The 24,026-nt window shown below is 58.9% G+C and overlaps 3 protein-coding genes and 1 long non-coding RNA gene across 24 annotated transcripts in view; 1 reads left to right on the top strand and 3 right to left on the bottom strand.

The window, feature by feature from the left end:
* Positions 1-300: 300 nt before the first annotated feature.
* Positions 301-3,787, bottom strand: IFI30 (IFI30 lysosomal thiol reductase). The gene is made up of 7 exons (XM_067733233.1): positions 3,591-3,787; positions 2,388-2,570; positions 2,228-2,302; positions 1,883-1,975; positions 913-1,065; positions 679-732; positions 301-594 (listed from the first exon to the last, which is right to left on the bottom strand). Exons 1-7 carry the CDS (start codon positions 3,705-3,707, stop codon positions 532-534), a joined length of 738 nt encoding a protein of 245 aa, XP_067589334.1. The 5' UTR covers positions 3,708-3,787; the 3' UTR covers positions 301-531.
* A 3,075-nt stretch (positions 3,788-6,862) lies between these two features.
* PIK3R2 (phosphoinositide-3-kinase regulatory subunit 2) lies at positions 6,863-19,210 on the bottom strand. Of its 6 annotated transcripts, none has more exons than XM_067733226.1 (16): positions 19,057-19,210; positions 16,509-17,256; positions 13,763-13,855; positions 13,374-13,415; positions 13,134-13,265; positions 12,833-13,043; positions 12,245-12,330; positions 11,986-12,094; positions 11,798-11,896; positions 11,468-11,648; positions 11,238-11,363; positions 10,050-10,192; positions 9,642-9,818; positions 8,742-8,813; positions 8,398-8,568; positions 6,863-8,075 (listed from the first exon to the last, which is right to left on the bottom strand). In XM_067733226.1, exons 2-16 carry the CDS (start codon positions 16,828-16,830, stop codon positions 7,868-7,870), a joined length of 2,172 nt encoding a protein of 723 aa, XP_067589327.1. In that variant the 5' UTR covers positions 16,831-17,256; positions 19,057-19,210; the 3' UTR covers positions 6,863-7,867. The 6 variants fall into 6 exon arrangements, with proteins under 6 accessions (XP_067589327.1, XP_067589330.1, XP_067589328.1 ...); XM_067733229.1 differs by having other exon boundaries at positions 17,003-17,256; XM_067733227.1 differs by lacking the exon at positions 13,374-13,415.
* Positions 12,928-14,425, top strand: LOC137222268 (uncharacterized). Its single transcript, XR_010942395.1, has 2 exons — positions 12,928-13,067; positions 14,233-14,425. It is a non-coding gene; the product is annotated as an uncharacterized lncRNA (long non-coding RNA).
* A 1,323-nt stretch (positions 19,211-20,533) lies between the features above and the next one.
* Positions 20,534-24,026, bottom strand: part of MAST3 (microtubule associated serine/threonine kinase 3) — a 38,119-nt gene continuing 34,626 nt past the window's right edge. For all 16 annotated transcript variants that reach the window (XM_067733219.1, XM_067733221.1, XM_067733222.1 and 13 more), the window contains 3 exons: positions 23,874-24,010; positions 23,580-23,761; positions 20,534-22,612 (listed from right to left, as the gene is read on the bottom strand). In XM_067733219.1, the coding sequence (XP_067589320.1) occupies positions 22,080-22,612; positions 23,580-23,761; positions 23,874-24,010 (852 nt within the window). In that variant the 3' untranslated portion in view covers positions 20,534-22,079. The remainder of the gene's footprint in view (positions 22,613-23,579; positions 23,762-23,873; positions 24,011-24,026) is intronic.

Genomic DNA, 24,026 nt, shown 5'->3' with positions numbered 1-24,026 from the left:
ACCCATAACACCCAATGTGAGGCAACAAAAAAGGGGAGCTAGGGATGTTTGTTGAATTAATAAATACATTTTCTGCCCAATGAACTCCTAGTCACCCTTCAAAACACCAGTCCCAATGTCCCTCCTCCCTATGCAGAACGTTCACTCCTCCTCTGGGTTCTCTAGTGCTGGTGCCTCCCCCTCTAGCCCATCCCTGCCCCCATGGGACTAGGAATGTCTGTCTGGCTCTGCATCCCCTGGACAGGGGGCTTCTCAGGGATTCCAGCACTGTGCAGATCCAGGAAAAGGGGATTTGCTGACTTATCAAATGAACCACAACATCCAGAAGTGTTTATTGAACTAGTTTCAGTGTAGCACCGTTCTCAGTGGGGCGAGATTCTTGATCTCAGGGCAGAATTTTGAGTCTCGGCTTCGTGGAATGTGTAGAAGTTATCTGGATGATAAGTAGTGGCTGCTGAGTCAGGGATCAAAAAATGAGGGCAGGTGGGATCTTGTTCTTCCTGCATCAGTTCCCTCCCAGGGCACCGGCCATCACTTGAAGCAGACTTCCTTGTGGGAGCTGGCTATGAGTTGGCAGACATCCGGCTTCTTGCCCTGGAGGAGATGGCCACGAGTTGGGGTCCTGAAAGGAGACCCTGCCCCCACCAGCTGAGTCCCTCTGCTCCCTGTCTAGCTTACCTGGTACAACTGGCAGACGAGGTGTAAGAGCTGGTCCTTCTCTTTCATGGGTTTCTGCACAAGCAAGACAGGAGGTCATAAGTCCCACCTGCCCCAACCGACCCGTGCTCGGCCCAGAAGGGGCTGCAAATGGCCCCAAGTCTGGCCCCTGCCTCCTGCCTTCCAGCCCAGGGGTCACATCCATCAACCCAGTCCCTGCCTGGGGGATGACCTGAGAGCTGCAAGAGTTCTTACCCCATTGACGACGACCCAGGGCACATACTCATGGGGTGGCTGCAGAGCGTCCGTGAGCTGGGCATTGATGTGCAAGAGCTGCATGCCACGGTCCCCTGTGGCACACTCCATGATGGAGTCAGGGGACACCTCCGGAGCATAGATCTGCAGGCACTGAGGGCAGAGGGGGAGCTGGCCGGCTGGGGTATTGTCTCAGCTTCCTCCCTGTTATCTCCCCAACGGTCCTCCCACTAGCACCACCCCCCAACCCAAGCCAAGCTTTTGTTTCCTCACTAGCAACAGGAGACAGTTGGGTTCACAGGGACGCAGCAATACCCATAAACAATGGGTGCTTAATACATGCCTGAGTGGAGGCCCCCAAGGCAGGGGCTCAGGCTGCTCCTGTCTCCCATAAGACCAGACCCGCAGCCCGAGCCCTATAGTGTTTTATTTTCCTGAGAGCATCGTACTTGCTCTTCCCTCTGCCAGGAGCACTTTTCCTTCCCCTTCCCCTGAGTCTCCTGAGTGTCCCCTCATCCTTTGCACTCCATACTATGACTCTGCAGGGCCTGGAGGTGTCTCAGGGTGGCTCAGGTCTCTTGGGTAGCCCAGATGTTTGATAAATGAATAAACAATCAGGGCAGATGAGTCACTCCTTTGGGAGTTCTTTTTCATAACCCCCCAGGGAGTTAAGTGGGCCTGTCCTGTCATCTCCTTACCCCAGAGAAGGGTCACCATCTGTGTCCCTGCACATTCCTGTTTGTCCGAGCCCAGCTCGGAGCCATCTTGTCCAGGAAGCCCTCCCTGATCTACCCACGACCCCAGAAGATCTTCGTTCTCTCGATTCAGAGATCGAGGCTTCGAGAGGGGAGGCTGTTTTCCTGGGGCTGCACGGAGAGTGGTAGTCGTGGCCAGCACTTGAACCTGGGTCTGTCTGGATGCAGGAAGGCCAGGGCCCTCCGACCCAGGCTGAGTGAGGGGCATTGCTCACCGGCTTCAGATTTTTCTCCATGTCATCCATTTCCTCTAGGCAGACAATGGTCAGGAAGGCCGCGCTCTTTTCCAGCTGGTCCAACAGGCAGGCCTGGTGGGCGGGGGGGGGGGGGGACAGGCAAGGATGTGAGGGTGGCCCAGAGCACCCCAAGACCACTCCGGGAATAACCACGAGTGTCCACTAATGAAGCGGAGAATGAAGACGTGATTAAGTGGAGGCGCACAGGCAAGGGACGGAGCTGGTTGCAGTCCATCCCTTGTGAGCCTTGATTCCATTTTCCTTATGGTGGGCAGTCTCCCCAGCCTCGTGCCCCCCCCCCCGGGAACTCTGGGTGCTGCTCACCTCCACCTTGTTAAGCTTGCACTCCTGCTCGCCGTGCTGGCACGTGAACTCCCACCTGCCGCTGATGTTCTGTTCCTGAAAAGCAGTGGGGTGAGTGCTGGCTGCCCCCCCGACCCCCTTCCCCTGGCCACGGGCCTCAGTTTCACCTGTACCCACGCACATGAGCGTTTCCGTAGGGCACCAGCGTGACATTGAGGATTTCCCAGACCATCAGCCACGTCGGGTAGAGCTCGCGGATCAGGAAGTACCGGCAGCCGGGGCACAGTGACTCATAGTAGAGGCTCACGTTGATGGGCGGAGGGTCAGACTTCCAGAGGGGCGCCTGCAGGCACAGCTCACCGGCCTGCATGGAAGGGAGGGATGTGATTCAAATGCAGCTCTGCTTGGTTCTCTTGCAGGAAGGGAGCTGCAAACAGTAGGTGCTCTATCTCACACTCCTTCCAGACCTTGCCAGGTGGAATCCTGACTCTGAGACTTTATGGCATTCCTAAATATTCCTAAATGTCAGTCTGTCTGCAGAATGGATGTGACAAAGATTTGCAAACAGTAGGCAGTTAATGAACGCACAAGTCTTGCTTTCTTCCTCCAGGTGACGTGAAACTCCTCACCCAGGGGACGCCATGCAGTAAGAATTCAAGGCATGCACATTTCTGGTCTCTGCCGCAATCCTGCCTTCTCATGAGGCATACCACTAAGGCAGGCTCATTCGTTTCCACTTCATCCCTAGAGCCTTGGCCCTGAGCTGAGCAAGGCCCTACATACCCGCTTGACTCATTTATTCTTCCTCTCAACGGGCCCACTGAACCCCTCCCAAGGCTACTGCAGAGGCGGCGCCTAATAGGTGTTGACTTCCGACTACAGCTGAGGGGTGGCGGGCGGTCGCGTCTGTGAGCGAGTCGTTCAGCGTCCAGGGCATCTGCTTACTCCGCACCAGGAGCACGCGAGCTCTTCCCCGGCCGAAATGCACCCAATAAGGAGCCCCTAATAAATGCGGTGGCCACGCGCAAGCCGCGTAGCTAGTCTGGCTTCCCCTGGCCTAAAAGAGGAGACTCTGATTCCTGCTCCAGATGTACACAGTAGGTGCTCAATGCACCCTGGGGGGGCGGGGGGAGTTGCGGGGGGATGGGGTGGGGGGACAGCTGAGCGACTCAGACTCCAGTTAGGGAACGGAAAGGGAAAGGAAAGTATGGCCAAAGTGTCAGGATTGAAGCGGGGGTGGGGGTGGGGCGGCCGGCACCGACCCGGGCAGCGTCCCCTCCGGACCCCGGTCATCCCCGTCGAAGTCTGGGGTGCGGGAGGAGCCGCGCGCACCTCGCCCGGGCGCTGGTCCCCGCCGGCCCGACCGCCGCGTCGCCTTCTCTACCTCGCAGGGGGCCGCCCCCTCGGGGAGTATTTCCAGCGGGGACGCCCGCGCCGCAGCGGCGACCTCCAGCAGCAGCAGCAGGAGAGGCAGGAACGGCAGGAGAGGCGACGAGGCCATCACAGTGGGGGCGAAAGTGCGACGGCGGGAGCAGCGTTCCGGGGAGGAAGCCGCCTTTAACCAGGCGGTGGCCCAGCCCCCAGGCCGGACCCGCCTCCCGGTGCACACGCCTCTCGGGGGCCGGGGCTGACGTCTCCAGGGATCTCTACTTTCTCTCTCTCTCTGGGTCTTTCTTTCCACCCCGACCCCACCCTCATCCCACCGCCCGCCAGGTTCTGGGCCCCCAATCCCCTGGACAACGGGCTGCCCTTCGATCTTCCCCGACACTTCCCTGTAATCAGCCCCGTCCAGCCCTGTGAGGTTGGGGCTTTAGCACCTTGGGCGGAGGATAGGCGGGGGCTTAGAGACAGAGACACGGAGAGACCAAGAGATAGGAGGATCTCTATGGGTCCACGGATCCCTCTGGGGTCCGCCAGGGTGCTCCAGGCCCCTGGTCCTAGCCCGGGAACCCCGCCTCCCCATCCCATGCTCTGGTGAGGTGATCCCTGGCCTGGGAGCGGGCAGCAGCTGAGCAGCCCGGGCCCTTTCCCCTAGCCTGGCCCGGGCCCCCCTCATTCTCAACCTCCACCCCCTCCCCCTCTCAGGCTCCAGAGCCCAGACCCTCCAGATCCACCAGCATGGTCCCGTGGGGCTGACTCAGGCTTGGCCACAGCTGGGCCAGAAAGCAGAAGCCAGAGCAGGGAGGGGCTCACTTCTCTTGGCTCCCTCACCCCTGGCTGGGGACTGGGGAGAGAAAAAAGCTGGTGTTCCTTCTTTCCACCATCCAAAGGCTTGAGGAGGGGGCCACCCCTGTCCTCAGCCAGCGCCCTTGTCAGAAGAGGCCCGGGTTGGAGCAGTCATTATCTGAAGCCTGTACTCTGTACATGGAGCAGGGGTGGAGGATTGGCCCCGTAGGACCCAAACCCACAGGAATCAGCTCTGGGACGGTGTGGGCATCTCAAGAGATGAAGCCTCAACTCATTCTGTAAAACGGGAGAAGTGAGGTTTGGGGAATAAAGCTACCAGAGAGGGCTCGGAGCAGAGAGAGTTGCCCCAGGCTGGGTGTGGAGGTGACAAGGTGAGCCTGGGGAGGTGTTGACAGGACAGTGGAGCGGGCAGGGAGAATAGCCCAGATAAGGGCTTGGCGCTGGTAGTGTTGGGGGAAGTAACCGAGACGTTCAGACTTCAAGGCCTTGACACGACACAGATTCGGACCCCACCAGAGAAAATGCTCACCCATGGGCAGGAAAACAACCCAGTCCTCCGCTCCACAGCCCGTGTCCCGCTTCAGTTCTGGGGAAACCCTGGCCCACGTGGCCACATTCATAGCAGCAGGTTTGGGAGCTGGAGTTCCCCTGAAGTCTCCACTGCGGGATGATCCCCCCACCCCATTCTTCTGAACCCTTAACAAAACCCATTTCCTTTGTGAAACCTCTGCAAGACTAAACAACACAACTTTGGGGAACTAGTGTGTGCTCGGTCCTGTACTGGGCAGGACAGAAGAAATAGCAATAACTATAATTGCTACTATTTTTCCGGTGGTTATTAAACACCAGCCCTATTGGAGGAATTCATAAATGTAACCTCACCCATTTGATCATGGAACCCTCAGAGGTGTCCACTGGGGGCAGGGGTAGAAACTATTGACCCTACTTGGTAAGAGGAAGCAGGATCAGAGAGGGGAGGTGATGTCTCTGAGAAAACAACAGTTGATTGAGTGTGGGGACCGGCTAGAGGCTCTGTGGGCTGTTCTCTTGTGCCCCCAGGCTCCACCCGGCTGGACTCAAGGGACTGAGAAGGTGAGCTTTACCCTGCGTCCACCCATGCAGTGGGTGAAGACCGCAGTGGGGGCAGAGTCCGGGCTGGAGTTATTTATGGGGTGCCTCCTGACTGACCACTCAGCGGGGACAGTGCTTGGGAAGGACCAGAGCTCTGAGGCCAAGGGAAGCAAGTCCTGTCCCTCTGAGAGCGCAGTGGAGAGATGGGTCAGAGGCAGCCTGGTTCCTTCATCGACCTGGGGCTGCCTCAGGCATGGTGGACCCTGACAGGTGCTGTATGGGGAGAAGAAAGGTCAGAAGGTTCCCAGCCCCAGGGGTGTGAGAGGGGAGGATAGAGAGACAGGGACCTTTGGGAGGAAGAAGATGGTGAACATGAATCTGCATCAAAGACAGCATGAGGGGGCTTCCCTCGTGGCGCCGTGGTTGAGAGTCCGCCTGCCGATGCAGGGGACACGGGTTCGTGCCCCGGTCCGGGAGGATCCCACATGCTGCGGAGCGGCTGGGCCCGTGAGCCGTGGCCGCTGAGCCTGCGCGTCTGGAGCCTGTGCTCCGCGACGGGAGAGGCCACAACAGTGAGAGGCCTGCGTACTGCAAAAAGTAAATAAGTAAATAAAGAAAGAAAGACAGCAGGAGTACCCAGCTCAGTGTCCCCTGGGACGTGGCAGCCAGCGTCAGGGACAGGTGTGGAGAGGGGGTCAGTGGAAGGTCAGCAGGGAGGGGCTGGCACTGCAGACTCCTCTGGGTGTCACGGGAGGGGTTGTGACTATTAAGCCTGCCTGGCAATGAAGCTACACATCAGAGGGGAGGTGACTTTCTGGAGGGTAGGGCTGGTGGCTGATTGCCGGAACTCCAACTCAAACTTGGGGGCCAGGGAGGAGCTGGGCCAGGGTCTGCCTGGGGTCCCCCCAGCAGGCCAAGGTGTGGGGCAGAGCTTGGGGTCTGAGCCTCTCTGCTGTGTGACCTTGGCAGGTCTCTCAACTTCTCTGGACATGAGCATCTAAACTGGGGTTGGGGGACTTCCCTGGTGGCACAGTGGTTAAGAATCCGCCTGCCAGTGCAGGGGACACGGGTTTGAGCCCTTGTCCGGTAAGATCCCACATGCCGCGGAGCAACTAAGCCCGTGCGCCACGACTGAGCCTGTGCTCTGGAGCCCGCAAGTCACAACTACTGAGCCCACGTGCCACAACTACTGAAGCCCGCGCACCACAACGAAGTGCAGCCCCTGCTCGCCACAACTAGAGAAAGCCCGCACGCAGCAACGAAGACCCAACGCAGGCAAAAAATAAATTAAATAAAAAATAATAAAATAAACTGGGGTTGTGGGGGTGGAGGTGGGGAGGAGGCAGGGGTTGGCAGCCCGGAGCTAAAGAAGCCTGTCACCAAAGACAGAAGCATTCATCAAGTTCAATGTTTTATATCCACATCAGTATCAACGTACCATACAAAACCGGCCTGCCAGCCTGGCCAGGCAGGCAGGAGGTGGGATGGGGTGGGGGTCCGTGGGCGGCATAGAAAACCAGGGCTCTCGTCCCAAAGAGGAGAGAAAAGAGGGCTTTACGTACAGTCAAGGAAAAACAAAATCAGAGCCCGACATGATTGAGAAGCCTTGAGTCTGCGTCGCGTAGAGGTGCTGTGGGCAGCGCTGCGTGTCGGCTGCCCCAGAGGTGCTGGTGGCCTCAGTTCCTGGGAGGCCTGGGGTCAGCTCATGAGTTTATTTTTACTTATTTTCTTTTTTGGGATTACTTCTTGGCAGCAGCCCCATTGTGGTGTTAACTGGGTTTCACTTCAGGATTTGAAGGGGAAGTTGGGGTCTGTGGGGCAGGTCCCGCCTGGCCCCAAACGTCATGGATGAGGTTCTTGGAAGTGGCCAAGCAAAGTTCCTTCCTGCCCTGATCCCAGGTCTATGGCTTAAAAATCGGGGTACCCAGGTCGGGGCCGCACAGCCCGGAGGCCTCTGTAAACATGGCAGGTGCAGCCAAGGTGGGGCTTTGGGGACCCCAGGGGCCTGTCAGGGGCAGGGCACAGGGGTGTGGGTGGCCAGAGCTGCAGGGAGGGCAGTGCCGGTGGGGGAAGGGGGATGGAGCGGGGGAGGCGGGACCCCCACAATAGAAGGAAAGAGACCAAGAGGAAAAGAGAGGACAGACAGATGGAGCTAGAAAGAGACAAAGTGTGACAGCGGGAGAGATGCACAGAGACTCAGAGAGATGGAGAGACAGGCAGACATGGAGGAGAACCTGAGAGAGACAGAATTGCAGAGAGCTAAAGAGAAAAACAGATAGACCTGAAGACATTCACAAAGACGAGAGAGATGGAGAAAACCCAAGAAAGAAGAGACAGGTTCAAAAAGATGGAGACCGCGGATGTAGCTGCCACCCCAGCTGGGCCAGTTCTCCTGCTCAGAGCTCAGCGGGTGGCAGGTGGGGGCCCGGGGCCCGGGGCGCGCACAGGATGGGCAAGTGTGACGGTGAGCGCGTCGTTGTGCTGCACCAGCGAGGCGTGCTGGTAGTGCAGCACCAGCTCCTTCAGCGACCCATACAAGTTGTAGGGTTCTGCGAAGCCAAAGCCCGTGGCTGTGCGGTAGATGACGCAGTGTTTGGTGTCACCGTCTACCCTGTGGGTGCAGGCGAAGGGGTGGGTCAGATGGTCCCCCACCAGGCTCTCCCAGCCCCGCCCCCCTATTCCTGTCAGGTGACCCTGCCTGGGATGTATATTTCCCCCTTTCCTGGATGCTGGATGCCGACCCGGTCCAGACCCCGCCATCTCCTGCTTTGGTACCGTCCCAGCTTCCTCCCCCGTCCCCAAGAATCCAGGGCTTCTTCCTGTCTTCCCGAGGCCTAACATACAGGTGGCACTCAATGAGAGCTCTCGGAAGGAATGGGCGGATCCCTCCTCCCCACCTTCAGTCCACTCGCGTTCCCTTGCCAGGCACTCACACCACAGAACAGGCATAGCAGCCCCGCTGGCTGCTTTCACGGATGAGGAAGGTGCCATCTCGCTTGCCACTCAGCATTTCCTCAGCTTGGGTGCGGTTGATCTTGCCTACATACCATGTGCGTTCCTCGTGGTGGGGGAGATCATCTTCATCCTCCATCAGTGAGTACTGGCTGTGGGGGAGGCAGGGAGGAGCCCTGGTCACTTACTCGTTAGCCTCCAAGGTCCCCCTGCCACCTGGAAAACTGTCCCTCCCTGGTGAACTCCTATTCATTCTGCAAAGCCCACCAAAAATGGCCCCTCCCCTGGGACGACCCCTCCCCCCCACCACAAATTGGTCACTCACTCCTCAGTCTCGTTCTTGATCCCCAACCATTCATTGATTTTCTTCTGCCGGGCACCTTTCTGAGTGAGCCACCTGGGGGGAAGAGGAAAGGTGGGCTCCTGCCGCTCTGCTGGTAGGGGAACAGCAGCTGCAACACAGGCAGGGCGAGCCACCATGGGCCAGGCCAGCCGGGTTGGAGGCAAGGGCTGACAAGCGCAGGTTCTGGGTGTGATACCCCTGGTTGCCACAAGGGGTCAGCCTTGGCCTGGCCAAGGACCACTTGAACCCAGGTGGACTCCCCAAGCTCTGCCAGGGAACCCCCCTATTTATTATGTTTCTGTTAACACTTTTTGAGACTCTGGATTGTACCATCATGGCAAGGTCTTATCACTATCAGAGGCTCAGTCCTGGGGACTACACGGTGGTGCACCTTTGCACAGGGCAGATTTACAAAGGACTTTGAAAGGACCAAGTGAGCTAATATGTGCAAGGTGCTTGGCACACAACAGGTGCACATGAGCGTCCAAGACCCAGGTGGAAGAAGGAAGCCCCTGATGAAGTCCTCAGTGGGTCAGTGGGCAGAGGAGGGATCTTGGGCTCAGGCTGGGCGCCGTGTGCTGGGTGGCACAGTTGGCATTCATGGAGTGGACTCTGTCGGAGGCTCCCAATGACCTGGCCTCGTGAGAGCAGTGTTCCCATTCCACAACTGAGGCTGAGGCCGCCGCACAGGGAGCCCTTCTGAGGGGGCTGGGAGGGGCCTGATCGAGAGGGAAGGGGCTGGCAGACAGACGAGGGGGCTAGGGGACCAGGTAGGGCTAGTTGGTGGAGAAAGCAAGAGTGAGACGCATGCAGAGGTCACCTCGCCAGGTGCCCCTGCACTAACGGGGGGATCCACGGGTGAGCGCAGAGCCAGGCACTCACACGAGGTACTGGTCTCTGATCTTGCGCAGCTGCATGAGGTCTGGCTTGAGGCTGTTCATGCGCTTGTCAATCTCTCGGTTGTCGGAGGCCTGTGCCCGCAGCTCCTGTTCCAGCTTTGTGCGGCTCTCGTGGATCTCAGCAATACGAGACTTAAGTCGCTCTGAGTTCAGCAGGATCCTGTGGGAGGAGTGGCTCAGAGGCCTCAGATGGCTCCCAGTATCTAAGCCTTTGGACATGCTGTTTCCCTGATTGCTCTTTCTGGCAAACTCCTATTCATCCTTCAAAGCCCATTTCAACTGACCCTCTCTTCCCCTGAAACCCAGGCTGCCCTCTCTGTTTCCGTTCTTTCCCCACTTGCGCTGTGTCAGATCAAGGTGCAGTAAGGCAGGGCAGAGGAACCAGACTCACCTCTGCATCTCTTTCTCATTGCCCTCACGCCGGAAGCGCTCCAGATATTCCTTGCTGCACTTCTCCTGTGTCTGGCCCTGCTCTTCAAAGATCTTGATAGTCTCATTGAAGGCCTCAATGGCTGTGCGCTTCATCTGCAGTTCCTGGAGGAGGGGGTAAATCTGAGCACCTCCTGGGACTCCATCCAAGTCCCTCATGAGGGATAAAGGCAGATCCCCACCTGATATGGAGACTTTGCTCAAGCTGTTCCCTCCACCACGTGCATCGTTCCTCTAGCCCCTCCTTCGCCAAACGAACTCCTATTCAGCCTTCAAACCCCACACTCCCCAAACCCCCTCTTCCTTTAGATCCTCCTTTAGGCACCTTAAAAAATACCTGGGTCTGTGAGCACGGCTGAGAATTAATGATAAATCTAGTTGCTACAATTCATGGGGCTCCTTCTCAGAGTAGATGCTGCACCAAGCACCTTCCATGCATCATCTCATAAAACCTCCCAAGAGCCTCCTACAAAGTCAGAACTATTAATGGGGAAACTGAGGCTCAGGGGGCCTAAGCCATTTCCACGGTCATGATGTTCCTAATTGATCCCAGACAGGTATCTTGTCCACTTAGAACCTCAGGTGACCCATCACTAGAAAGGGGACAAGACAGAAATTGCTCAGGGACTACAGGGGAGACAGAGAAATTCCCTGCTCGAGATGGGATGTTCTATCTGAATAAGTTGCATCTCAACTTACAAAAGAAATTTATTAACACAGTCCTTGAGTAATAAAACCTCCCCCCACTTCCTTGTTTTTAAAAGACACTGCTCTTTTCCATGAGCTCCCGACCCCTTGTCTTAGGCAACTCTTTGTCAGGTGGTTATTATCATTTTGAATAACATCCAGGTTGAAGGGGATGGAGAAGTAATTAAGACTCACGGTTCCAGTTTCCAGATGGGGAGACTGAGGCCCAGAGGCTCAACCAAGACATCTCCCACAGCTCAGCCGCTCCTGGGAGGCTGGTTGGTGCCTCTTCATCCGTTTTGTTTTTTTGTTCTTTTTAGAACCACATACATTGATTTCTATGTTTTTAGGGTGGTCCCTGGTTGTAAGAGCCTGCTGTGACCTAGAAGTGGACGTCTGTCCCTGTGGCCTTGGCACTGCCCCTCCGTGCCTGGGTCTCCCGGGGTGCGCTGGCCCGCGGTACCTGGGAGGTGCGTGTGTACTCCTCGTAGAGCTGGTCATACTCGCGGCTCTTGTCCTGGTACTGCTGGTGGTAGACCTTGAGCTGGGCGCCCACTGCTTCCACACTGTCCTCCTTGACGATCTGGTCCTGGGGATACCCGGTGCCGTCAGGGAAGCTACCTGGGAAACAGGCCCAGGGCCGGCCAGGCACCACACCCCCCACCGCCCCCAGCTCCCACCCCAGCCCTGCACCTGCTGGTACTTGGACACCGGGTAGAGGAGCCGCGTGTCCAGCTTGGCGTTGTACTGAGCCAGCGACTCGTGGCGGTAGTGGGTGATGAGGTCCACGACAGAGCAGAAGGTGAGTGGCTCCGAAAAGCCGTAGTGCCCGTCTCGGTGGAAGACCTTGATCAGTTTGTTGTTCCCACCTTTCCTAGGGGCGGGTGAGAGGGGGTGTCAGCAACCAGCAGCATCCGCCAGACCCAGCAACGTCCCACTGGCTGTGCGACCCCCAGTCCTCTGACCTGGGTGTTCTCCCTCCCACCGCTCACCCCTGGTCTCCCTGAAGGGACAGGCCCCCACCTGAGGGTCAGCGTGTACTCCCCCTGGATCTTGCTAGATGCATCTCGGACCAGAAAGGTGCCATCAGGTGTGTCCCGCAGTTTCTCATTTACCTCCTCCCTGTGGAGACAGCCAGGACTGGGGCTGCCCACTGGGAGACCCGACCCCTCAGGCTTTGCCCACCACGTGGCTCCACCCCACAACCCTACCTGGAGATGTCACCCCAGTACCACTCAGCATCCTGCAGGGAGGGCGGGTTGCCCCCATTGGCCAGGCCTGTGGGGGCTGGCTTTGCCTTGGGGGGTTTTGGCGGCAGTGCTGGGGGACAGGAAAACAAACGCACACTGAACACCAGTTGTATACCGTGGCCAGCTCCCACTGCGACCAAGCCTGCCGATGCTGGCAGGGCTCCGAGTCAGCATCCTTGGTCCCCAATGATAGGAGCTAATAAAAGGGGGTGGAGGTCACCTGGGGGCGCAATCTCCTGTTCCTCCAGATGTTCCTGAAGCAACTTCTCCACCAGAAGCGTAGGGAAGTCGGGGGTGGCCTCAGTCCTAGGGGGAAGGGACGTGTCGTGAGCGCTGGGTAGGGCCTGGTGTGCACAGGGCCCTGCATGTGCATGTGCGTCTGGCGGGGGGGTCTACGTGAAAGCATGCGAGGGGAAGAAGAGTAGGTGACGCAAGCTGGTGTGCGAGACGCACTACTGTTTATGTATATGCAGTTAGCTCTCAGTAAGTATTCATACAACAAACAACAGGAGTCAGCATGTGAAGGAAGGTACAGACAACCACCCAAGTGCCGGCCCTCCGGTCTAGGCCTCATTGCCTTGTCCCAAGCCCTGCTAGAGTCTTCCTGGACCTCAAGTCCCACCCCTTGTTATCTTTCCTAGCTCGCCCATCATGACAGCTCTGGCCTCTTCCCCCGCTGGGGCCCGTCCACACTCCTTTCTCATCGTCTGGACCCCCACCCTGGCTACGTCTCCAGCCCTTCCTCCATCTAAAGCCCCACCCCTTTTTGCTCCGGCTCAGCCCCGCCTCCCCAGCCCCGGCCTCTCACCCGTCGGGAGCGCCCCCTGGCGGCGGCGAAGGCGACGGCGCCCGCAGCAGCAGCGGCCCGAAGGCGGTGCTCAGGGCACGCACAGCTGGGCCCAGGGCTGGGGCGCGCCGGGCCACCCGGCCCAGGTGCTGGAGCAGGAAGCGCAGTGTGAGCGCGCTGTGCAGCGGCAGCGTCGGGGGCTCCAGCGCTGGCCCCACGGGCCCCGCGGCCTCTGCGGACAGACGGCCAGGGGAAGGTGAGCCAGGGCCGGCACCCGCCCGCCCCAGCGCCCTTCCCAGTCCGGGATTCCTGCCAGACTCACCCCGCAGGGCTCGGTGTGCCTCAGCCGCGGCCTCGGGTGTCACAAGGGGTGCGGGCAGCGCCAGCAGGAAGCCCTTCACGCCATCTGTTAGGGCTGCAGCGTCCCACTGCTCCATATCGTTCAGCGACCAGTCTGCGGGTGCAAGGGGGATACATCGATCCAAGACGGGTGCAGGGAGGGGACATCATCCGTCCAGGGCAGGTTCCTCTCCCACTCTTGCCCACTGAAGCTTTCCCTCACCTGTGCGCGCGGCGGGTGCCTCAGGCCTGTAGCTGTCTAGCCCTGTGGGGAAGGGGATGGGGTAAGTCAGTGCCACCCCACGTGGCAAGGCCAGCTCTCAAATGCTGCCTCGACCCCCGTGTGGGGTCTGGGGTGGCTACTAACCTCCCAGAGGTAAGAACAGGGGGAGGGGAGGGAAATGGTGGCAGAGGGCACGGCACATGCAATGATGGGGTCTACATTCCCCTGGGAGTTACTCCTTCCCCAACTCAATATGGAGGCCCAGGACATCCAGACTCAAAGACACTTCCCATACAGAGTGAGCCCAGCAGCCCTGTGAGGGAGATGAGCTGCCCATCACCAGAGGCAAGCAAGCAGAATCCAGGGGTTGCAGCCAGGCCGAGGCTCACCTGTCCGCTCAATGGCCTCCACAAGTTTCACCAGGATAGGGGGAGCCACATCAGGCGGGGAGAACTGCTCGGGTAGGTCAGGGAGTGTGAGGCCTGGCAGGAGGGGAAAGAATGTTGGCAGGGTCCCTAGAAGGACCTGGGCCCCTCTCTTTGCCTGCTGCATCTCAGCCCAAGTGCTTGGCATCTGGACCACCACTCTGGGGGCGGGGGGCGGATAGAAGGCCCAGCTGGTGGGGCTGGGAGGGCTGAATTAGTGGGAAACGATTTTCTAGGTTAAAATATCAATTCACCCAACTACAGAGGCCAGATATAGTTGGCTGACTAGTGTCCTCCCAAATGGTATGTCCACTTCCTAATCTCTGGTACCTGTGACTGTGACCTTACTTGGAAATAGGGTCTTTGCGGATATAATTAAGGTAAGGATTTCAAGATGAGATCCCTAAATCCAATGACTGGTGTCTTTATAAGAGGCCATATGAAGAGAGAGGCAGAGATTGGGGTGATGTGGCCACAAGCCACGGTACACCTGGAACCCCCAGAAGCTGGAAGAAGCAAGGAAAGATCCTCCCCTAAAGCCTCTGGACAGAGCACAGCCCTGCCCACACCTTGATTTTGGACTTCTGGTCTCCGGAACCATGAGAGAATAAACTCCTGTTGTTTGAAGCCACCAGTTTATGGTAGTTCATTACAGCAGCCACAGGACACTCATACGGCAGGTTTAGGGCTCTGCCATTGCTTGCTGTGCAACCTCAGGCACAGGACCCACCCTCTCTGTGCCTCAGATTCCTCAACTGAGAAACTGGTCGATGGAATCATCTCTCCTTTCTCAGTGGGAACAACAAAGTGGTTGAAGAGAGTAAAAGGAAAATATCCCAGCTGGATCAGAACACCTCATTCCAAGGACCTTTCTCCATTTTCTAAGTCATTTTGCTTTAAAAAAAAAATTCCCCCCTTTTAAAAATGCTGACCTCCTTCCATGTCCCAACCCCACCCCACCCCCAGCCCCATGTTTCTGCCCCACCCAGCCTTTTGTGCTCAGGCGCACTCTGCCTGCACGGCCACCATTGGATGCAGCTTTGGCCCTTGGCGGGGACGCCCTGGCACACAGCAGGAGCAAGCTGGGGCCTGCGGGGCCTCCCTGAATGATGGGCCAGGTGGTGCCTTGAGCTGAAGAAAGGCCCAGCTGTGTTGAAAATGAAAAAAAAAAAAAAAAAGTGAGGGAACAAGGGGAGGTGGGTGACATCCCAGCTGGTAAGGGGGCTCTGAAATTCAACTTTGAAATTTGCCTGTGACCAGTTTGCAAAGCATGGAGGGAGGTCCCATCAGAATAGGCATTATCCCCATTTTACGGATGAGGAACTGAGGCTCAGGGAGGGAGCAACCTCCCCGTGGGTGCACAGCCAGACGGGGGTGCAGGTGACATCAGGGTTCGGCACGCAGCTCCCTGCGTGGAGTTGAATGGAGGGAAGGCAGGCAGCTGCAGCCTGCTGCCTGGTGGTCCCAGGATCCCGGAGGGTCAGGGCTTGAACAGAAGGACAAGTACCCCCCATTTCCAGATGAGGAGACTGAGGCCTGGAGAGGGCTGGTCCTAGCCGATGTCACATAGTCCTGGAAGATTTGGAGGGTGGGGCTGGGTGGCCGCCCGGAGTGGGGATGTGTGTGGTGTCTGGACCCAGGCCAGGCACAGGAGGGAGGCGGCTGTTACCAGGGGGAGAGGCAGATTCTGGCTGGGAGCCCGGATGGGGCCGCCTCCTGCTCCTCCAGGCCGAGGCGGGACGCAGGCCCCGGCCCTGGAGACGCCAGATGCTGCGAAGCCCAAGCCAGCAACCGTGCTGCCTCAGCACCCCGCCATTCCACCCCACGCTGTGGGACTCTGGCCTGACCCTCTCTGGGCATCAGTGTCCCTCGGGCACAAGACCAGGCAGGCCATCGGGTGGGGCCACGGTGCCTCCCAGGGGCTTTGGCCTTCACTGGGTGACCGCCCCTGAGCGAGTGGTTCGACCCCCTTGCACCTTGGTCTCCACATCTGTACACAGGGCCTCACTGGGCGGCTGTGAGGGTTGGAGCAGACCACGCCGGGTGCTCAGCACTCGTCAGCCTCCTCCCCACAAGCTGAGCCTCTGTTTCCCTGGTTGGAACCCACACACCCTGCCCAGCATACAGCCCAGCACGCAGCAGTTGCAGCGTATGTTCGGTGCCCTGATTCTCCACTCCCAGGACACTCTTTGTCTGCAAACCACAAGATGAAGCTAAATTGAGCCCCTGAATCTTACTGGACACTCCCTATTGTCTTCAAAATCAATCCCACGAAGTCCTTGAGGTGAGGACCCTGCCCCTTTTCTCACTCTGCTCCACCTGACGGCTTGTTCCCTGAACCCGTCATGACCTTCCCACCTCAGGGCTTTTGTCCTCGCTGTACCTGCTGCCCGGAGCCCTTTACCCCCATCTCTCCTGAGAGGCTCCTTCCTCACAGCATGTCATTCCCTAATCACGTTCTGGTCACTTCTTGAACCAGAAGCTCCATGAGGGCAGGGCCAGGCCTTGCGTCCACCACTCGGTGCCCAGTGCCATGAACTGCATCCAGCCCTTGACGGCAGTGTAATCAACATTTGCTGACCAACCAAATGTCCTTATTCCTCCTCTCCTGGAAGAAGCACCATTGCCTCATGGGAGAGAAGAGGAAACTGAGGGTCTGAGGCACTCCCCCTTTTCCCCAGCCCTGCCAGGGCCCCTACCTGTTGCTCACCTGGCTCAGGGGGCCCATCTCGGGGCCTGGCAGGCAGTGGGCGTGGACCACGTGGGCGAGGCCCAGGCCGGGCCAGGGTCACAGGCCCTAGGAACTCAACATAGGTGCCAGGGAAGTCGCCGCGCTGCCGTGTACGCTCATTGAGGCCAGGCATCCAGCCCACGCTCTGTGGGCAGCGCTCGCTGCCCTCGGCCACGCCCAGCGCCTGCAGGGCTGCCCTGCTCACCACCAGCACATCGCCCGGCAGCAGCTCCAGGTCCTCCGGCCGCTCCCGGCAGAACGGGTACAACGCACGGTATTGGAAGCCCTCGGCGCCAGCCATGGCTGGGCAGGGTGGGGTATGGATGGTCAGGTGGCTGCTTGGGGCCCCAGTGGCCCCATCAGCCTGGGGTGGGGGCCAGGAGGGTCCGCTGGGTGGGCTTGGGGACTCAGACCTCTATTTCCACCAAGAAGGTACAGGTGACCACAGGGGATGCTCACGCCTTGCTTCCCACCATTGTTCCACGACCCTGACAAGGGTCACTCGTTGCTCGGTCCACCATTCGTCAACTGGTGGGAGGGGGTCGGCAGCAGCGTGATCTCAGGTCACTCAGCCGCTGCGTCCCCCCTCAATCCGTAGGGCTGGGCTGGGCCGCTCACTCCCTCGCGTGGGGAGCCATCGGCTCCCGAGGCTGGCGGCTCTTCCAGCTGCGCCAGGCGAGGGGGCCGAGGGCACAGGCTGTCACCATGCTCGGCTCGGGACGCCGACCTAAGGGGAGAGGGGCAGGGCAGCATCAGCCAGTTTGGACTCCTGCCACCCCCAACTCAGAGATGGGCCCAAACACCAGGTTAGAATCCCCTGACTCATTGGGTAACAGGGGGCCAGTCCCTGCCCCCTCAGTTTACCCAGCTGTAAAATGGGTACAATAATAGCCCTCCTTTGGGGTTGTTGGGTGCAGAGCTCCAAAGAATCTGCCCCGGTCATATTGCATGCTCAGCAAACAAGCTCTTCATCATCCCTGTTAGAGATGGGGAATCTGAGGCTCAGAGCAGGGAGGTCTTTGTTGGACAACTCAATGGGCCAGGATGCCAGGACTCAAAAACTCAGATCCGTCCAACTTCACAAGGCCCAGGATAGATGAGAGGAGGCAGCAGCCACATGGCAGATAGTTATACCCAGAGTGGGTAGGGTGTAATGGGTGATGCTCAGGGTGCTGTGGGAGCCCCGAGGAGAAACTGGGCCAGCTGAGCACAGAAGGAGGCATCAGGGGCAAAAGGCGGTAGGAAAGGAGGTCCAAGCAGAGGCCCTAGCACAGGCAAAGGCCTAGAGGTGAGTCCAAACAAATGGATCTCTGATCACTGCAGGGGAGGAGGGAATGGGGGGGGCGGTGTCCAGACATTGCTCAGTTTGGTGCCCACAGTAGGTACTCAAAACAGAAGGGGATTGGTGGGAGGCCAAGAGGACCTTAGCCCCAGGGTAGACATGGAGCCAGTAAAGGGTGAAGGGAAGGAGGGCACTACGACTGCCAAGAGGGAGGCTGCTGGATGCAGGGGCAATGATCACTCCTTAGGAGCCCCCAGTCTCAGGGAGACACAGCCCAGCACAGACACGTTCTCAATCTCAGCCCTGCAGGTTCAGTCCTCCAGAGAGGTTGGGGGGTGGTAGGCGGTGCTTTTCCTAGGGGCGGGTCCTCCAGAGGAGAGGAGGGGGCACTGGCCAGAGGAAATAGTACAGGCAAAGACTTGACAGCAAGAAATGCTTGCCGAGAGTTCAGGGTGGCTTTAAGAAAGCCGCAGACCACGCAGGGCCTCGAGTGCCAGGCAGAGGGTCAGACTTTATCCCTCAACCACGGGAGCAGCAAGAGGTGTCCAAGCAGGGAGCACAAGCTCCACATTCCAGGACGCCCCAACTTACCCACTCCCTGGCCCCTGTACCCCCACTCTACAGGTGGGGAAACTGAGGCCCAGCGAGGGGGACGTCCAGGAAACCGCCTAAATCCGCTTGCCTGCCCGCCTCCGCGCCCAGCTGAGCACACGTTTGCACACGCCCCGGTGTGCGCGCCTGGGAACCAGCGCTCCCCGAATCCAAGAGGCGGGTGGAGAGGCCAGGCCTGGCTGGGGTCTTGGCGGCTGGACTCAGGGCCTGCGCGCTCACGCGTGTGCAGACGCGCACTCGGGCCTGCGTGGACCCCGCAGCCCAGCCCAGGGGCCGGAAGTGGAGTCGACCCTCTACCGTCTTGCACCCCACTATGCCCCACACAATGCCTGGGCGCCCCTCATTACTGCTCGATGCCCCACTCCCGGCAGGGCCTCCCTCAATTCAGGGCCGCAGCTCCAACCCCTTATCTCTGCCTAGGGTCCCCCGTTCCGCCCCCATCGTCCGGGGAAGGCTGCAACGCAGCCAGGTCGAGCCAGAGGCCTCCCGCTCCCTGCGGCCCCCAATTCCCGCGGGGCCCGATGCAACCCTGCTCGCATTCTGGCTTCCACCGTGGCCCCACACTCTGCCTGGGCGCCCCGCATCTGACCGAACCCCCAGACCGGCCTGCCACGCGGACCAACGCGGACTTACCTGGTCGCGGCCGCCACCGCTGCTGCCGCGGCCGCCGTCACGCAGAGCCGAGCCAGACCCGTGGCTCCTCCGCGGCCGCCGTCGCCGCAGCCGCGGGATCCCCACCTCCGCCGCCGCCGATGTTCCGAACGGTCGGGCCCGCCCCCGGCGGAAACGACCGAGCGTATTCGGGCCGGGAGGGAGCAATGAGGCCGAGGCAGAGCCTGGGAATGCTCGAATGTTTCCGGAAAGAGCCGAACGTACTCCCGCGGGACTGGCGGGTAACGGGGTGGGGGTGGTGCGCCCCGAGATAGCCGATCATTTCCGGAAATAGCCGAACATAATCGGGTCAGATGAATAATTCCGAGGCTGGGCTCGGCTCGGCTCGGCTGGACTCAGAGATGCCCGAGCGATTCCGGAAATGACCGAGCGCGCTCCCCCTGAACCGGCAGAACAGAGGCTGGGCCCCGAGACTTCGGAAAGTTTCTGGAAAGAACCAAGGGTGCTCGGTCCCAAATGAGGCCCTGGGAACTTAGATCTAGGGGCGACCACCAGCTTCCGGAAACTGCCGAAGCACGGACGGCTCCAGAGGACGAGTGAGGTGGTCCAGAACTCAGGAAATGGAGGCGGCAGGGTTGGGGGGAGGGGCTCAGACAGAAAGCTGCGCTTTTCAGGAAACAAGCTGAGAGCCGAGAAGGAGCCGGAGTTGAAAGCCGGGGTTTCCGCGGTAGCCCAGAGCGTCTGGCAACAGCTGAACTAACTCTCTCGGGTAGGGAGAACTAGCCCAACGCCTGTACTGATGCGGACTGTTTCCGGAGATAGCCGAAGACACTCGGAAACAGGGGGCGTGGCCAAAGGTTTCCGACCTACGGAGCGCTTCGGAAGTAACCGAACGCGCTCGGGCTGGGCTGGGTTCCAGTGGTGGTGAGGGGAACTTAAGGGCACAGCCCAAGCAAAGACCGGTTAAAAAAGGACACAAAGATGGTTTATTTATTTATTAACACAGCTTCAAGGCCCCAGACGGGTGTCTAGATGAAGCTTCTAAGGACAGAGCCCATGATGGGTACTCAATTCAGAGAGGGCAGCAGGAGGGCAGCAGGAGGCCAGGACCAGAGAAGGCATCAGGAAGAATCTCAACAGTGAATTCCCAGCAGCCTTCAAAACCCACTTCAAGGGCTTCTCTGGTGGCGCAGTGGTTGAGAGTCCGCCTGCCGATGCAGGGGACACGGGTTCGTGCCCCCGTCCGGGAAGATCCCACATGCCGCGGAGCGGCTGGGCCCGTGAGCCATGGCCGCTGAGCCTGCGCGTCCGGAGCCTGTGCTCCGCGACGGGAGAGGCCACAGCAGTGAGAGGCCCGCGTACCGCCAAAACCAAAAAACAAACAAAAAAACCCCACTTTAAGTGACTTTGAGCCAAGGGTCTGTTTTCATCCCGCCCCCCCACCCCACTCTTCCCTTACCCTTTTCTTGGCCCCTCACAAATCCAGACATTGGACCTCTTCTTTGTAAATGTGGGCTTTTATTCACCGTCAGCTCCGGGATGGAAGGCGGGAGCAAGTCATGCACAGCCTTGATCTAGTTCCAACACCAGGCAGTGCTACACGGATGTCTCCAGAGAGAACACAGCGTGGGCTGCAGTGTCTGGAAAGTGCCCTCACCATTGTGGGGTACGGTGATCTTGCTGGCCACCTCTGAATGGGAAATGGAGACTCTGAGATGCCCAGTGGGTCACACAGCATTGCAGGGGAGAGAGCTGGAGCTGGAGTCGGCTGTATCTGACAACAGATTCTCCATTACAGCTCCCTTGACTACAGTGCCCAGGACAGGGCCTGGCTGCATGACTCTTTCCAGGCAATGGTGGGGGCAAGTCTCCACGCCTTGCCAGGCCTTAGTTATTTGTCTGTAAAATGGGGATGACGACACCACCTCCCGCCTTCTCAAGGTTGGCTGAGGGAAAAGCCACAAGTAAAGCGCTTGGCATACAGTAGGTGCTTAATAGTCGTTGGGATTTGTTTTGTAAACACAAGGAAACTGAGGCACAGAGTGGGGAAGTCATTTTCCCAGAGCCAAACAGTGAAGCCAAGATTCCAACTTGGGCCTCACTGCCCCCCAGTTGGATTTTTCTCACTCGAATTTCAGCCCTACAAGGCTCTGGCATATCAAGGGCACCCCCCAGGGGCTGTTTCAGACACATCATGGTCAAGTTCTCACCCTGGTGGGCATCAAATACAAAAAATCTTGTCCAGGGTCTTCTCCTACCCTGGCAGTGTCCTTTGAGGCCTCTGCCTCCTGGGGCATCAGTGTCTGCTTGTGACGCAGGTGACCCCTCTGCCTAGATCTGGTGAACTTCTACTCATATATCAAAGCCCCAGTTCCCACACCTCCTAAGCCTATAGGACTGGAGGCAGACTCTAGCATGGCTGGCCTAGGGATGGAGGCTATGATGGTAGGAAGTAGCCTTCAGAATCCAGTCCATCATCAAGATTACTTTGTTTTGTGGTGGAGGGGAATTGTTTACGGAATCTCCAAGTCATCCAAACTGGGCCTGGACAGGTAAGCTTGGCTGCATCCCTTCAAATCTGCGGGTCTTGAGTCAGGGGTGGGATCAAGTAACACAAAAAAATTTTAAAAGTACAGAAAAACCATAAAACACGAATACACGTTGACTTGTCCAAAGTGCTTCCTTCTCAGCCCAGGGGGCAGGGTCTACAGATGGGTCCCAAGTGCATGGGACAAGACCTGGGCAGCCGCCTTAACAGTGGCAGCTCAGTCTGGCTATCGCTTATAAAACGTAATAAATTAGCTGCAGGGATTTGCTGCTATTTACAATGCTACCCTAGTCTCCCTTGCCTGCCCCTATGGCCCCCTGATTGATCGGCTCCAGAACATGAGGGAGGCACCTTCCAGCAAGAAACGCGATCGCTTCTCATCTTCCAGGTATCAGAGGCTGGTGGCTCAGTCTCCATCCAGGTGTCAATTTATGGAAAACACATTCCACAAAAAATGCGTTGACTTCCAGGCCAGGGAGAGGATAGGTAGGAGGGATTAGTCTTTCTCAAAGGGTCCAAGGGCTCCTGGCACAGCCTCAGCGCCCTCCACGGCGATCTGCGGCACCAAGGTGGGTGGCCCAGTGGCCTCCTCAGGTGGTTCATCAAAGCTCACCTCCTGCACAGCCTCCTGCTTCTTGAATGAGTCTCGGCGCTCGGACAGATGCAGCCGTCGCATGACCACCAGCTCGGAGTCTGGCCCGCGGCTGCGGCGCCCCAGCTCCCCGTCGAGCCGCTCACCTGTACCCAGCTTGTCAGCCGACTGGCCTCGGCGCAGCCTTGGGGACCGGGCAGGTGCAGGCGGGTGCCCTGGCAGGGGCGAGGGTGAGCGGGGTGGGGGCGCTGGCACGGGCGGGCAGGCCAGCGGGGAGGGCGGGATGCTGCTGGTGGACTTGCGGCGGCCGGTTTTGGGGCGGGGTGGCCCAAGCTTGGTGGCCAGGCCATGCAGGGAGCTGGGTCGGGTGTGGCCAGCGGCAGCCGGAGATGCAGGGCTGCTGGAGCTTGGGGATGCGCTGGGCGGAGACACTGTGTCTGTGGATGACGGGAGGGTCAGGGCCACCAGCCTCAATGTGCCAGCCTCGAGGTGGGGCCCTAAGACTGACTGCCAAAAGCCCACACTGTTCCCTGTGGCCACCCATCAGGCCTGGTTTTTCCTTTGTTTGCACAGGCTCTTCCTTTGGCTTAGATCTGGTGGACTCCTACTCATCCATCAAAGCCCTAGCTCCTCTTCACCCACTTCTCACTTAAATGACCCACTGAATCATTCAGCCAAAGGTACCTGCCCACCGTCCATCTATCCATCCCATGAGCCATCCACCCACTGGTTCTGGAAGTTATCCAGTAAGGGCCCTGCTCTGCCTGTGTCCACTCCCCACCCCTAGGCCTCAGCCCCTGAGGATGCCTGATCTGAGAAAGACAAAGATGGCACAGATACCCCCAGCCCTGTGAGGTCAGGGTAGGCCAGAGGGAGAGATAGCAGTTGGGGTCCCCAGAAGGCAGGGAGGGCTTCCTGGTGGCTCTCCTCCAGGAGGCCTTCCCTGCCTCTGTGGATTGCCCCAGACTGTCTCTCTAGTCTGGTGCTAACCCAGTGGGACTAGGGGTGTCCATCTCTGGCTGTCTCTCACAGACTGGGGACCCTCAGGGTTGGGCCAAGTCACCATCCTTTCCTGCTCCAGAACAATCTTTCCATGCCCTCTCTGGCTCACCCTCCATGGCTCCCTACTGCCCCCCAATTTAAGCCCAGCTCTTCGGCTTGATCCATCCCCCAATCCCCTCTCCCTAGCCTCCGTCTAGCTTTCACATCTCTCCTGTCTGGATCCTCTTTGTTCATGATGTTCCGTCTGCTGGGCACAACCTTCCCTGCCCACCCCAGACTGCCTTTGAGGCTGTCACACATCAGGTCATTCCAGCCTCCCAACTCTGCTCACTCCCCCGCTGGGCTGACCACCACAGCCCTAAGGGGCTGTTCTTCCCAGGGTGGTCCTGGGGGTGCACCCACCTGCTGGGGCATCGGGAGCCGGGCTGCAGCAGGGCGTGGTGGGGCTGGGGGAGAGGCTGTGGGTGGGTGAGCCCGGGAGGCTCTCGCTGGATGACAGGGAGTGGTGGAGGCCGGAAGAGAAGCTGCGGCTGGTGTGCAGCACGGACGACTGTTTTGAGATCTTCTTGAAGAGCGACTTCCGCCTGGGGGTTAGGAACCCAGATTCTTCAAAACCCCTGCCCCCAGCGGCCCGGGCCGCCCAAATGTGCCACAGGTCCTGCATCAACCCTCCCCGGCAGCCAGGCCGCCGCTCACCGCTCCTGCGTCTCCCGCCTCCGGCTCCGCTTGTTCCTGCGCGCCATGCGGCCCTTGGTCACATTCTTCCGTGCAGGGCCCACCTTGATGGAGGTGTTCTCCAGGGGCGTGGTCCGAAGGGCGATCTTGTTGCCACTCTGCAGGAGGGATGGC

The sequence above is a fragment of the Pseudorca crassidens genome, chromosome 3 (genome assembly GCF_039906515.1).
Source record: "Pseudorca crassidens isolate mPseCra1 chromosome 3, mPseCra1.hap1, whole genome shotgun sequence".
Lineage (NCBI taxonomy): Eukaryota > Metazoa > Chordata > Mammalia > Artiodactyla > Delphinidae > Pseudorca > Pseudorca crassidens.
Note: the sequence above shows the minus strand (reverse complement) of the source record. Positions and strands in the feature narration are given on the sequence as shown.